The sequence below is a fragment of the Sinocyclocheilus rhinocerous genome, unplaced genomic scaffold (assembly GCF_001515625.1).
Source record: "Sinocyclocheilus rhinocerous isolate Xijiao unplaced genomic scaffold, SAMN03320098_v1.1 scaffold752, whole genome shotgun sequence".
Classification (NCBI taxonomy): domain Eukaryota; kingdom Metazoa; phylum Chordata; class Actinopteri; order Cypriniformes; family Cyprinidae; genus Sinocyclocheilus; species Sinocyclocheilus rhinocerous.
In genome coordinates this window covers 503744-517459 of record NW_015639777.1, presented here as the reverse complement: position 1 = coordinate 517459, position 13716 = coordinate 503744, and the positions used below count along the sequence as shown (strand labels likewise).

Sequence of the window (13716 nt, the reverse complement as noted above, 5' to 3'; positions counted from 1 at the left end):
ATGTTATTACATACGAAAGAACATAACAGCTTACAAAAGGTCAACAATTCAGTAAATTATAGGAATTCATAGGTTACCCACATTTACAATCTCTGTCATATCCAGAAGGTTTGTTTTATTGAGCTGATGATATTGTAACTCTCTATTTCATTGTCTAGGCCTTAGCATCTATTGTTCCCCTCCGTTTATGATCCAAAATATTTAGATCTCACATTTCCATAATATGATGGGACAGGAACATTCACATTTATTGCGTCTTTATCCTAAGTCCATTCTCTCCGTATAATCAGAACGGCACAGTATTTTATAACGCTCCCTTATCAGCTTCGGGGTTTAGTTACTTACTTTAAAATGGACTAATTTCTTATTCTAGCGGAGGGGGGAACGGCCGCTGACTTAAACAGCTGCTTCATGACCCAAAAAACTGTCAGTCTTTCCCTGGAATAAATTGTGGACTGTTCCATTTCCGACGAAGGGGGGGCGACTATGTGGAGAAAGACATGCGGACGGAATATCGGCGTTAATTACGTCAGGATTTGTTTTGTGAAACAACATACGCATGAGACACATTCTTAAATACATATCCGATCGATTAGAGTGAGTGTAAGGGTGATGTTTGAACGATTAAAAGTGTATATTTGTGTGCGTATACCTCGGTGTTTTGTCGCTCCGATTCGGGTAGGCTCATAGTAGAATCAATTCACAGAGAGGGGAGCTTGAAACCGTCCTCTCGTGCCCGCGCGCAGAGTTTGGTGAGCGGCGTGTTGTTGGGTATCTCAGAGATGAACTCTGGGTGTAAAATGTACGCGAAGCTTTCCATCTCCTCACTCCATCTCCCGGAGACATACTCATTTATGTTTAAATATTTCAAACATGAACGCACGTTTCAGAATGCGCAACAGGCGTTGCGCGCGCATTCGTTTTGTTGCGGAAATTAAAACATTCTTCGCGTTCTTCAAGTTACATCTTAAAGTTTCTTAAAGTCAGCCTGCTGGCAGGGCTTTAAAACGTGTATTTGTCTTTACCGCACGGGTGTCAGGAGTTTGAATCCAAGCATTACGGTTCTTTTTCCTCCTGAGGTCCACTGTTGGCCTGATACACTTTGTTAATTTGATTGACAGGCGTCAAGTATTATTCATGCAACTCCTTTGTGACGTCAGGCGCCGTTATACTCATGAATTATGTATATTATGCATATTTATGAAATGCAAAGGATGATATTTGATGTGTAGTTTGTTTTTATTATTATTATTGTAAAATATCCAGATCCGTGCACTCATGAATGTAAACATAATGTTTCATATTCCAATTAAAAGTCATTATATATATATATATATATACACAGTATATATGAAAGTGACATGTGGCCAAGTATGATGTCCCATGCTCAGAATTTGTGCTCTGCATTTAAACCATCCAAGTGCACACACACAGCAGTGAGTAGTGAACACACACACACACACACACACACTGTGAACACACACCCAGAGCAGTGAGCAGCCATTTTTGCTGCAGCACCCGGGGAGCAGTTGGGGGTTCAGTGCCTTGCTCAAGGGTCTCACCTCATTCTTGGTATCGAAGGTGGTAGAGAGCACTGCACATTCACTCCCCCCACCTACAATCTCTGCCGGTACCGAGACTCATATATATATGAATTTCCCTGCTGTCAGCAAATGGTAGTTAAAAGATGAAAGAAATGAGAGCATTTGTCAAGCATGAGAGAATAGTGTCAACTGTCAACATCTGCTATAATTTAAATGACCACTAAAAAAACACTAATCGGAATTTCTGTGAGCTCAGTGATAAAGCAGTGTAGAAATGCTTGTACCAGGGCTGTAGTTAGGAGGTTTTCAACTTTAGATTAAAGGGTCATTTATGAATTATCTTTATAAATTCATAAATATTGTAATCTATGTGCAGGAAAGATTTAAGAAAAGTATAAATTTACTAATCCACTCCTACAGGCCCATTGAGTGGTCTGGCTGTTATCTAAATCAAACCGAATAAAGGTTTTTACCAGTAAAGATAAAAAAACAAAAATCCTGCTATGAGTGAAAGAGAAAGTGGACATGAATTACATGAATCTACTTTAATTTAATTAATTTTGTCATAAATTACTCACCCTCATGTCGTTCCAAACCCGTAAGATATTTGTTCATCTTTGGAACACAAATTAAGATATTATTGATGAAATCCGAGAGATTTCTGGCCCTGCATAGACAGCAAGTGTTCTACCAAATTCAAGTGCCAGATAGGTAGTAAGGACATCGTTAAAATAGTCCATGTGACACCAGTGGTTCAACCGTATTTTTATGAAGTTATGTATAACTTTGTTGTGAATCAATTTATGTTTAATTTATATGATGAATCTATCCAGTGCTTTATGTTTACATTTGATTACTTTAATCAATTTCTGTATAGTAGGCTATTATAGGCCCAAAGCAAAACTTTGCCCCCCCAGCCAAGTTTTGCTTAGGGTTCCCAGAAGTCTAGGATCGGCTCTGAGTGGCACCGTCTCAATCTCTGTCCGGCGCGGGTAAAATAATTATAATGCTAAAGGTAAGGTGCAATTCTTTTTTCTTTATTAAATAACTTACAAAGTAATTTGAAAACTTTCTGTGAGACGTAATTTCACAAACAGCGTGAGTGAATCACCATGCGTGCTCTCTTTCCCTCTCAAAGTGTGCAAATGGCTTCAAATCACCACATTCACTGCACTATATAAGCGAGCTGCACAGTTGACACAGGAATTGTCACTTGCACAATCGAGGCAGTGTCGCGTCATTACTAAAGTTTATAATTTGATTTATTTTTAAGTCTTGCCAGTGTTTAAACCATTCAGCACTCACGCGCTCTCCTAAAATGTTTTTTTTTGTTGTCTTTTTATCCTCATTCCAAATGATCAGAAAAGAGGAAACCAACAATAAAACAGGAGAAAGTACTAAATTATTACTAAATTAAATTACTATACTATATAGTAGTAAAACGCATGTGAACAGTAGCCTACTTTTTGATCAGTTCATCAGTAATATTCAGGAAATAGTAGATATTGAATTGATGTTTGAACTTATTTACATGTTTTTTTTTTGTCTTTTTATCCTCATTCCTAATGATCCGAAAAGAGGAAACAAACAATAAAATAGGAGAAAGTACTAAATTAATACTATATTACAATACTATATAGTAGTAAAACACATGTGAACAGTAGCCTACTTTTTGATCAGTTCATCAGTAATATTCAGGAAAAAATATATATGGAGTGGATGTTTGAACTTATTTGCAGCACTGGTCAAATCTTTCTCTCCTAGATAACCAACAGGCTCATCAAAGCGTTTGATCCAGTCCTGATACACTTCTTAATTTCTCAAAAAAACCCAGCCACCACTGACATCGCTATTTCCAGCCCTATTTAGAGCCAGATCACCCCTGCTGCCGCTACCACGTCTCCAGGCTCTCCCACGCACAGCACGGCCACGTCTACCGCGGCCACGCCCACCTCTTTGGGGCGCTGGATCCAAAGAGCTAGTGTTACTTCCAGCCCTATTTCTCCTACCCCTGCTGCCTCTACCTCTAGCAACAGCTCTCCTATGGACACTACGACCACGTTCACCCCTGCCACCCCCATCCCCGTTGGGCAAAGGGTCAAAATTATCACTTGTTTGTGCTTCGTGAGATAGATAGATAGATAGATAGATAGATATACACCTGAAGTTAAACTAAATGAAAATGAGAACTGTCGTCTTGGCAACTAACTGAAATAAATTAAGTTTAAGGTTTTTTTTATATTTAATTTAATTTAAAGTAGTTTTTTAAAGTATTTTCTTTTATGGCTTTATTTACATTTAAAGGGGTGGTTCACTGGGTTTTTTCTAGGATTGATTGTGTTTATTGGGTGCAGTCTAACATGTGTTAATGCTTCGTTTTTTTAAAAGAGGAACAGTATTAAGAACTGCTGCTTTAGAACATTGATTTTGAAACTTGTGAATCCATTAAAATCGTTAAGAAGACAAAATTATTCATATAAGAATAGATTTTTACGTGCACTTCTAGTTTTCTCTTCCTCTTTTCTCTAAAGCAGCGCAGCATGGCCTCGCCCCCTTTGCTGCCTTTTCCCGAGGGCGGGGTTTATCTGGGTTTGTGATGTCACGAACCCGGGAAGTAACTCGTTGTAGTCCCTACCAGCCGTTTTTGTAGGCATTAAGCTGACAGAATTTTAAAAGACAATATCTCCGTTTGCATTGAACTTTCAGCTTCGTAACTTTGCAGATATTGTTTATGTTCAAACAGCAACATTGCACACTAACTAACGTTAAAAAAGTGAAATCGCAATGAACCACCCCTTTAATAAACCTGGTTAAAAAAACAAAAAAAACATGACCATCAACATCATCAGCTATTGAAGTGGTATCATCATCTCCATACTCAGTTTATTTTCTATGGAAAATGGGATTTTAAATGCTAAGTATACTTCAGTTTTCACATGTATATTTAGCGTATGTGTACAGACTAACTGTGCTATTTCTTTCCAGACGTTATGATGATCAAGTAAATTGCTTTATTTGTACATTGGAAATTGTTCACTGTGTATTAACAGGAACATTTTAGCCGAGGGGTGGTATGTTGTGCTCTCAGAAGTCAGTGATGCGTTATAAAGTTGGCTTGGAACTGAAAATGAATACTTGATATACTGGTCTTGTTTACCTGTCGTCCCTCAAGATTCAATATTAAACTGATTTAGTGAGGGAGAGTGAGCGAAAGAGATGATGTAAATCTCAGCTTTTAGACATACAACTTCTGGAACCAATTTAACATTATTTTTCCTTTATAGGTCATGTGTTGAACAGGAACTCATTGTCAAAATGCCAGCAAATCAGAACAGCACAGCAAATTTGCCAGCTTAAAGACCTATAACAATGCTGGAAAAGTTATGGCTAATACTGTGGCTAGTTTATGCATACTGCGCTGCATATTATAACAAAAAAAAACAACAATTATCATTATTGTATGAATTTCACTACAAAAAGATTACATTACCTATTCCGCTATTACGATTATTCTCCATCTCTTCCATTTTTAGCTCCATCTCTAGCTCTGGGTCTTCTGCCATTTGATCCTCTGAACTTGGACCTGGTTCTTGTTCTGGCACAGTCTGAGGAGCTGCTTCTTCCTTGTGTTCATGTTCAGGTTCAGGTTCAGGTTCCGGTGTATATGTGGTGTATGCAGCTATCACATGAACCTGATGTGTTACAGGTTCTTCAGCTAGACTACTGCTGCTGGATCCTGCAGCTACATCACTGCTGGAGCTACTACAGATGGATCTGGCCGGTTCTGAATCCTCAATACTATGACTCAGATCAGAATCATCGGCTGGAGTTGAGGCTCTGGGAGCTGGCACCGGGACGCAGGGGGCCCGCACAGATACAGTAGGCACAGAAGTGGAAATAGCTGGTTTGGGTGACGGTGTGGGTGGAGGTGCTGGAGCCTTCCGCTTCTTAAGCTGGTTGTGTGAGGATGGAGAGCTGAGGTTTATCTATAGAGGAAGACAGAGGACAAACATAAATGTTTGAATATTCAGGAATTCTGGGTGGTTCAGGATGTTGCTATGCAGTTACTAAGTACTAAGTGTTTTTTTTACTGCTATGTGGTTACTAGAATGTAAGCACTCTATGTCTATGTTTACACCTGGCATTAACATGTAATTAAAGCATATCAGACTAGGTCACATTACAAGCCAGGTATAAACGCACACTAGGGCACACTGTGATCAGTTCACTGAAAATACATTTTTGGTGGTCTGGGATGGATTATACATTGCCGTTCATAAGTTTGGAGCCAATACGTTTTTTTTTTTAATTATAATTATTATTTTTAATGAGCACAACTGTTTTCATCGATAATGAGAAATGTTTCTTGAGCACCATATCAGCATATTTAAATTATTGATGAAGGATCATGTGACACTGAAGATTCAGCTGATAATTCATTAAATATTCCTTATAATTTTTAAATACATTAAAATAGAAAACAGTCATTTCAAATTGTAAAACTAATATTATAATAACATTATTAACTGTCATGAACTTCATGGAGACACAAAGGTTGAGGATCCAAACACAGTATTTAATGAAGGGGTAATCCACAAACGTAATCCAAAAACAGGCAAAGGTCATGCACAATAAAGAATCCAGGCAATTACAAAGTTCGGGGCTGAGGCAAACAGAGTAATCCAGAGATCAGGCAGAATAACAAGACCAGGAACCAAGACATGGGAGAAACAGTATACTAGGCTTAGAAATGCAGTACAGACACTAGCAAGACTTAGCAATGAGTGACTGAATTAACCAGGCTTTTATAGGGTGAGCTAACAGGGTTAATGAGACACAGACGGAAACTATAGCTGTGTCCCAATTCAAAGACCGCATCCTTCGGAGGAGCCTTCAAATGCAGCCTTCGGAGGATGCATCGTGAATTGGGACGGTCCTCGTCGCGCCGCCGTGACGCAATCGGCCTTCAAATACAGCCTTCGGAGGACGCGGTGTTTGAATTGGGACAGCCTTCGTCGCGCTGCCGTGACGTAATCGGCCTTCAAATGGGTCCTTCGAAGGATGTAGCCTATGAATTGGGACACAGCTAATGAGTGCTGATGAGATCGGGCAGAGGATTATGGGGAATTAAGTCCTTGATAGAGTGGCAACGGAATGGGACGGAGTGCCCTCTGGTGGCTATCTAGGGCACTCCAGCTGGTGATCATGACATAGCCCCCCTCCTAAGGAGCGGCTTCCAGGCATTCCTAATATGGTCAGAGAAGTCCAGGATGGAGGTGGAGGCGGACAAGGGGGAGGAATGCAGGGCCAGGTCCATGGACTGGAAGAAGAACTGGAGATGAGGGAAAAGCAGGAAACCAAGGCAGTGCAGGTTGGACAGGTGGCCAGGGTGGTGCAGGCTCAGCAGGAGGCCAGGGTGGCACTGGAGGCCCGGGCGGAGCTGGCAGAGCTGAAGACCACCAGGGTGGAGCTAAAGACCACAAGGGCGGAGCGGGCAGAGCTAGAAGCCAAGGCGGGGCCGAAGACAACCAGGATGGAGCAGAAGATTACCAGGGTGGAGCAGGCGAAGCTGAGGACCACCACAGCAGAGCAGACGGGACCTCCCCAAAGTGGAGTAGATGACCACCACAGCAGAGCAGACGGGACCGAGATCCCCATAGTGGAGCAGAAGACCAACAGGGTGGAGCTGAGGACCACTTCAGTGGAGCTAATAGTGTAGGGGACCACCAAGATGGATCAGGCTGACCAGATGTCCACCAAAGTGAAGCAGAAGAGGCAGGAGACCACCAAGGCGGATCAAGTGGGACTGCAATAGAGAGCACAGAGAGGTTAACAACGGCCTCTGCAGCCATAACAGGACAGGCAGACAGTTCAGAGACGGCATCTTTGGCCATGACAGAGCAAGCAGAGAGTTCAGAGACGGCCTCCTTGGCCATGATAGGACAGGTGAAGAGCTCAGAGACGACCTCCTTGGCCATGAAAGGACAGATAATGAGCTCAGAGATGGCCTTCTTAGCCATGGTAGGGCAGACTTCAAAGATGGCCTCTTTGGCCGTGACAGGGCAAGCAGAGAGTTCACAGGTGATGACTGTGGTCAAGAAAAGACAAGAAAAGCTCACAGACCTTTGGAACACCTAGGTGTATTAAAATGCAATTTTCACAATTGTGTCGGAACACTGGAGTGGCATCTATAACGGCTGAAGAATGTGGTGTGACATCCAAGATGGCTGGAGGCTCTGGCATGGAGGCCATGATGGCTGGAGATTCGGGCGTAGCGGCCATAACGGGTCAAGGCTCTGGAGTGGCAGCCATGATGGGATGGGACTCAGGTGTGGCAGCCATGTTGTGATGAGACTCTGGAGTAGCAGCCATGTAATGAACAGGCTCTGGTGCAGCAGCAATGTTGTGAGCTGGCTCTGGTGTGGGAACCACAGGACAGGAAATGCAGGTGACTGTGGTGTGCCAAGCTTGGTGTATTGTGCCCTCCCCACCCTCCCTCATTTTTGGGTGAACTATCCCTTTAAGAATCAAATAGCTGCAAACAGTGCAGTTTATTTAATTAAAGACAGTCTATTAATGTGCGTTTGGCTTTAGACTTCTGAAGGTCTTCTCAAAAATGTAAACTATATATATACAGTAATACGAATTTAATTTGATATAGTACAGAGTTAATACACATTTCTACCAATAAATGTAAATTACTTTTCCATGACTTAAAAATATTGGAAACTTTAATGTTATTATTTATTAATATTAATTGAATAATTATGCATATATATATATATATATATATATATGTGTGTGTGTGTGTGTGTGTGTGTGAGACAAAATGAGTCACAATGAGCAAATTTACAAAAATGGGTTATTGTTATTTTCACATTTTCTATTAAAAAAACTTCAAAATGAGGTATGATTTGTTGGAATCTGACAAAAAAATGACTGTGCTACACCTGTTTGAAGTCAACAGAGTCAGCAAAGCCAATTTTGAGAAAAATATAGTTAAAGTTTCAAAAACAAAATCACCTAGCAATCAATACCTCAAAATCTCTGGTAATACCACCAAATTCAGTACACCAAGTCAAAGCCCATATCTAAAGGAAAAATGTATGTTTGTCTTGGGTTACTTGATTATAATCCTATTCCCTGAAAAAAATGGGAACGAGATGCTGGGTTTCATTATGCTTATGGGAACCGTTGTGAAGCATGTGTGTCAATGATGGAAAGAATTGGCTTAAATAACCACAGTTGGTGATGTCATGGAATGTGTGCACCCGAGAGGTTATAAAAAGATGTGAAACACCTTCAGGTTATACCTTTGTCTGAAGAGACGTCCAGGCATGCCCACAGTGCAGCAATGAGGTGCAGCATCATTCCTGCTTTTTCAGGATACAAGGTTACAGTCAAGTAACCCGAAACTTTCCCTATCAAAAGCTACACTCGATGCTGCGTTTCATTATGCTTATGGGAACAACAATACCAACGCCGCTGCACTGGAAGTGTCTGGATCCGTCAAGGTTGTGTAGTGTGTGCGTATAAACATTGAAGAGGTCTCAGACATGAGTTTGGGATGTTGACTCAAGGACATGTGAGTCTGAAGTAGCATGGACATCCAAACTATAGAATTTGATGAACGTGTGCGGGGAGGACCAGTCTGCCGCATCACAAACTTGGAGGATGCAACCTTCCTGGTTGAATGGGCCCTAACTCCTTGAGGCAAAGTTTGACTGTGCACCTCGTAGGCTGGGGCAATAGCATTCCTCACCCAATGTCCGGTGTCGTGAACGGCGGAGGGCAGAAGGCTTCAAGAATGACCAGATATATGGTCGAGAATGGAACTTTAGGAAGATAATTAGGCTGAGGATGCAAAATAACTTTGACCGGCCCAGGGTCCCACGAAAGGACTGTCGCTCTGGTGGGCGGCCTCATCCGCTTAGCTCCACGAATGAAGCCAGCATCTCTCAAGTTGGTCCCTTTCAGGGGCCAGACATGAAGGTTCCAGAGCTCGGCCGGGTATGAAACACTGTGCCTTGCGCCTGAGATAGACCTCTAGACTGGACTATTGTAATGCACTGCTAGCAGGTTGTCCTGCATCCTCAATAAACAAGCTACAGGTTGTCCAAAATATAAGCTACTACTAAATATTGTAGAAACTTAATTTTCTGTAAAGTTTGATTTGCAACGATTTGTATTGTAAAAAAAGCTATACAAATAAACTTGAATTGAATTGAGATAGGAGATCTCTCCTGACTGGAATCGCCCACAGCGAGCGATCGAGGAGGTATATTAGATCTGAGAACCACTCTGGTCGCCAACAAGGCGCTATCAGCACGAGGCAAGACCCTTGTTAACAGACCTTGGCCAGGACTCCTGGGAGCAGAGTGATTGGGGGAAATGCATAAAGACGCCGTCTGGGCCACATATGGGCCAATGCGTTCAGACCTATGGGAGGTGGAGGAGTCAGAGAGAAGTAGAGGGGACATTGCGCTGCCTCCTGTGAAGCAAAGAAGTCCACCTCTGCTTCATACATTTTTCCCAAATTTGACTGACTACTTTGGGGTGCAGTTTCCATTCCCCGTGTGTCACAGCTTGTCTGGACAGCAAGTCTGCTCCCACATTCATATGCCCCGGAATATAAATCGCCTTGAAGGACAGGAACTTGTCCTGTGCCCAAAGCAGAACCTGCCGCGCTAACCTGTTCAGGTGGCGCGAACGCAGTCTGCCTTGGTGATTTATGTAAGAGACTAACGTAGTGTTGTCAACCCGCACTACAACATGGTAGCCTCTTCAATGCTGGAGGAAGTATTTCAGGGCCCGAAATACAGCCATCATTTTGAGGCAATTGATGTGCCAGTCAAGAAGATGACCTCTCCAGAACCCTTGGGCTGGATGGCCATCTAAGACCGCTCCCCAACCCGTGAGAGAAGCGTCTGTCATTAGCATCTTAGCATCATACGCCTAGAGTAGGACCCAAAGTCAGAAACCAGGGTCTGAACCACATAGAAAAGGTACAAAGCCCCCGACACATAACCCTTATCTGCATCTGGGGATTGGCCCTTGAATAAAATCCCCTGGCTCTGAGCCACAATTGAAACAGTCTCATGTGCAGGAGGCCCAAAGGTATCACCATGGATGCAGCTGTCATGAGACCTAGAACTTTTGAAAGTAATGGACAGTAACTTTCTGGCCTAGCTTGACATTCTTTAGGGTGTTTAGAAAGGATTCGACACATGCAGGAGTTAGCTGTGCCCGCATCGTGACTGAATCCCATTCAAACCCAAATACGTTGTCCTCTGAGCAGGAGATAGAATACTTTTCTTGGTGTTGAGTCTCAACCCCAGAGAATTGAGATGAGCTAGGACGACATCCCAATGTTTAAGCATAAGCTCTTGAAACTGGGCCAAAATCAGCCAGTCGTCTATGTAATTTAAAATGTGGATGCCCTGGAGTCGCAACGGAGCCAGTGCTACTACATCCATGCATGTTGTTTATGTGCGGGGTGACAAGGCTAGGCCGAATGGAAGAACTCGATACTGGCAAGCGACGCCCCCGAAAGCGAACCTCAGAAACCTCCTGTGTTGTGGCAAAATTTCTATATGAAAGTATGCTTCCTTGAGATCGGTTGTCACGAACGAATCCCTGGATTGGATCTGAGACAAAATTATTTTGATTGTCAGCATTTTGAACTTGTATGTTCTTAGGTAACGGTTCAACCCGTGAAGAGATAAAAAATTGGACGCAACCCCCCATCTTTTTTGGGAACCAGAAAATACCGGCTGTAGTAGCCTGACTTGCTGTCTGACAGGGAAACACACCCCTTTGTCCAGAAGAGTTTGTGATTCCTGTGTCAACAAATGTGCCTGTTCCGGTTTCACAATAGTGGAGACCACGCTGTTGAAATGCTGAGAACGATGCACAAACTGTATCCTGTAGCCTTTCTTTATAGTCCTTTCGACCCACTGAGAGATATTTGGCAAGTTTAAGAGATATTTTCACTAGTTCTGACGCTTTGCTGGGGGGATGTTAGATGTTCGGTGTCCTGAAACGTGGCAGGAAGCAACCAAGCATGTAACATTTTACCGGAGACCACTGCCCCCCGAAACACCAGTGGTGGCGGAAATTGTTCAGCGGTCCCCTGAGGGTGCCGAGAAGGAGCCCCTACTCTCTGCTGGAATTTTTCGCACCCCTCCCCAATGCCCCTAAGGTTGAGCCACAGATGTCTCTCCGTGGCAAACACAGCAGCCATAGAACGGCCGATGGCATGGGCTATTTGCTTGGTTGCACGAAGAGACAGATCCGTGGCTCGGTATAGTTCTGAAAATGCCTCCTCACTAATGCTCAGGTCTTTCAGCAGGTCAGCCTGGTACGCCTTCAAAACCGCCATGGTGTGCAGGGCAGCACCAGCCTGACCCGCTGCCTGGAATGATTTCCCCACCAGCATGGATGTTAATCTACAGGGCTTGGTGGGGAGCGTTGGCTTTTTCATCGATGATGAGCTCCCAGGGGAGAGATAGCCCGCAAGCGTCTCTTCCACCTGGGGCATCATCATATATCCCTATGCCTTCGCACCCACGATAGTCGAATAAATTGATGTTGTGGGTACAAAGACGTGAGAGGAATATAGATCAGGGAAAAAGGAGAGAGACCGACGTTGGGGTCCCTCCCTTCAACCACCCGACAGAAATCTCTTGTCCAGCTTGGACTGTCTGGGGTTCTCTTGCTTCTGTGGCCAGTCTAATTTAAGCCAATTTAACGCCTCAAAAGCTTTGTCATCACGCGAGGAGCGCTCAGAGGCGGTGCTCTCAGTTTCCATATCGCCCGAGATAAGAGAACCCGCGTCCTCGTATCGCTCTGAAGAAGCAAACAGAAATCATGTGGGTCATCGTCAGGGATGAGTTGTGCACATGGTGGCAAGCATCTCTTGACAGACTCGCTAGACATGATCTCTTTGATTTTAAACTTCTTTTTTTTAACAACGGCACACACTTAACACGCTGAACACACAGCACAATTTAAACCAATTCTTGGCGTGTTTGACACATATGCTTCACAACCGGTCGAACAAAGAATGTTTTCATAAGCGTAATGAAATGCAACATCGAGTGTAGCTTTTGATAGGGAACAACATTTTTTCCTATGATACCACAGTGCACCGTGTGGGGTGTTTTGACCAATCACAGAAGATGTTACTACAGAGGTGTGAATCTTCACTTATGATTCAGAGGGTAACAATTCGATTATAAATCATTTCACGATGCATCACCATGCATCTTTTCCTCCAATTCTTTTATCATTAATAATTGCTATATTAATCATTGTTATTTTGTTATTTTATCTTTGTTATTAAAAATAAGAACAAAGTTGCAAATAAACATTAGAACAAATATAAGAAAGAAACAAATTAAATAAATAGTGCTTCACTTTCTTCATTTTACATCTAAACATAATTATTCAAGCAAGAAAAACAAATAATCAAATTAAAAAATCACTGCATAGTCTAATATATTCATTACAAATAAAGTAGTTAAATCAAGAGCAGTGAGGGATTCCCTCAATTTTATTGTTTGATTAACATTAATGAGATGGATGGTCTATATATTAAGACCTACTGTAATGCACAGATCTAATATGTTACACATCAGATGTTTTTCCCCAACAGTTAACCAAAGGTTCACTTAAGACAAAGCAGATTATGTTTGTGTGAATAATCGCCAAGGCGATATTTTGAAATACTGTAATTCTCTGTGTATGTGTATATCAGGATCGTGCGCTGTCTGAGAGGTGTACACACACACACACAGACACACACATACATATATACATACAGTTCTGCTTGAAAGTTTGTGAACCCTTTAGACTTTTCTTTATTTCTGCATAAATATGACCCAAAACATAATTAGATTTTCACACAAATCCTGAAAGTAGACAAAGAGAATCCAATCAAACAAAGGAGACAAAATATATACTTTGTCATTTATTTATTGAGAAAAATGACCCGGTGTTAAATATTTGTGAGTGGCAAAAGTATGTGAAACTTTGCTTTCAGTATCTGGTGTGACCCCCTTTTGCAGCAATAACTGCAAGTAACGTTTCTTGTAACTGCTGATTAGTCCTGCACAATGGCTTGTAGGAATATTAGCCCATTCCTCAGTACAGAACCACTTCAACTCTGTGA

At 42.3% G+C, this 13716-nt stretch overlaps 1 protein-coding gene across 1 annotated transcript in view; it reads right to left on the bottom strand.

Annotated features, from left to right (window-relative positions):
* LOC107751876 (protein cordon-bleu-like) overlaps window positions 1-13716 on the bottom strand; it is an 83696-nt gene that overhangs the window by 29965 nt on the left and 40015 nt on the right. Inside the window, 1 exon segment of the mRNA XM_016567642.1 lies at window positions 5035-5530. Coding sequence (XP_016423128.1) covers window positions 5035-5530 — 496 coding nt within the window.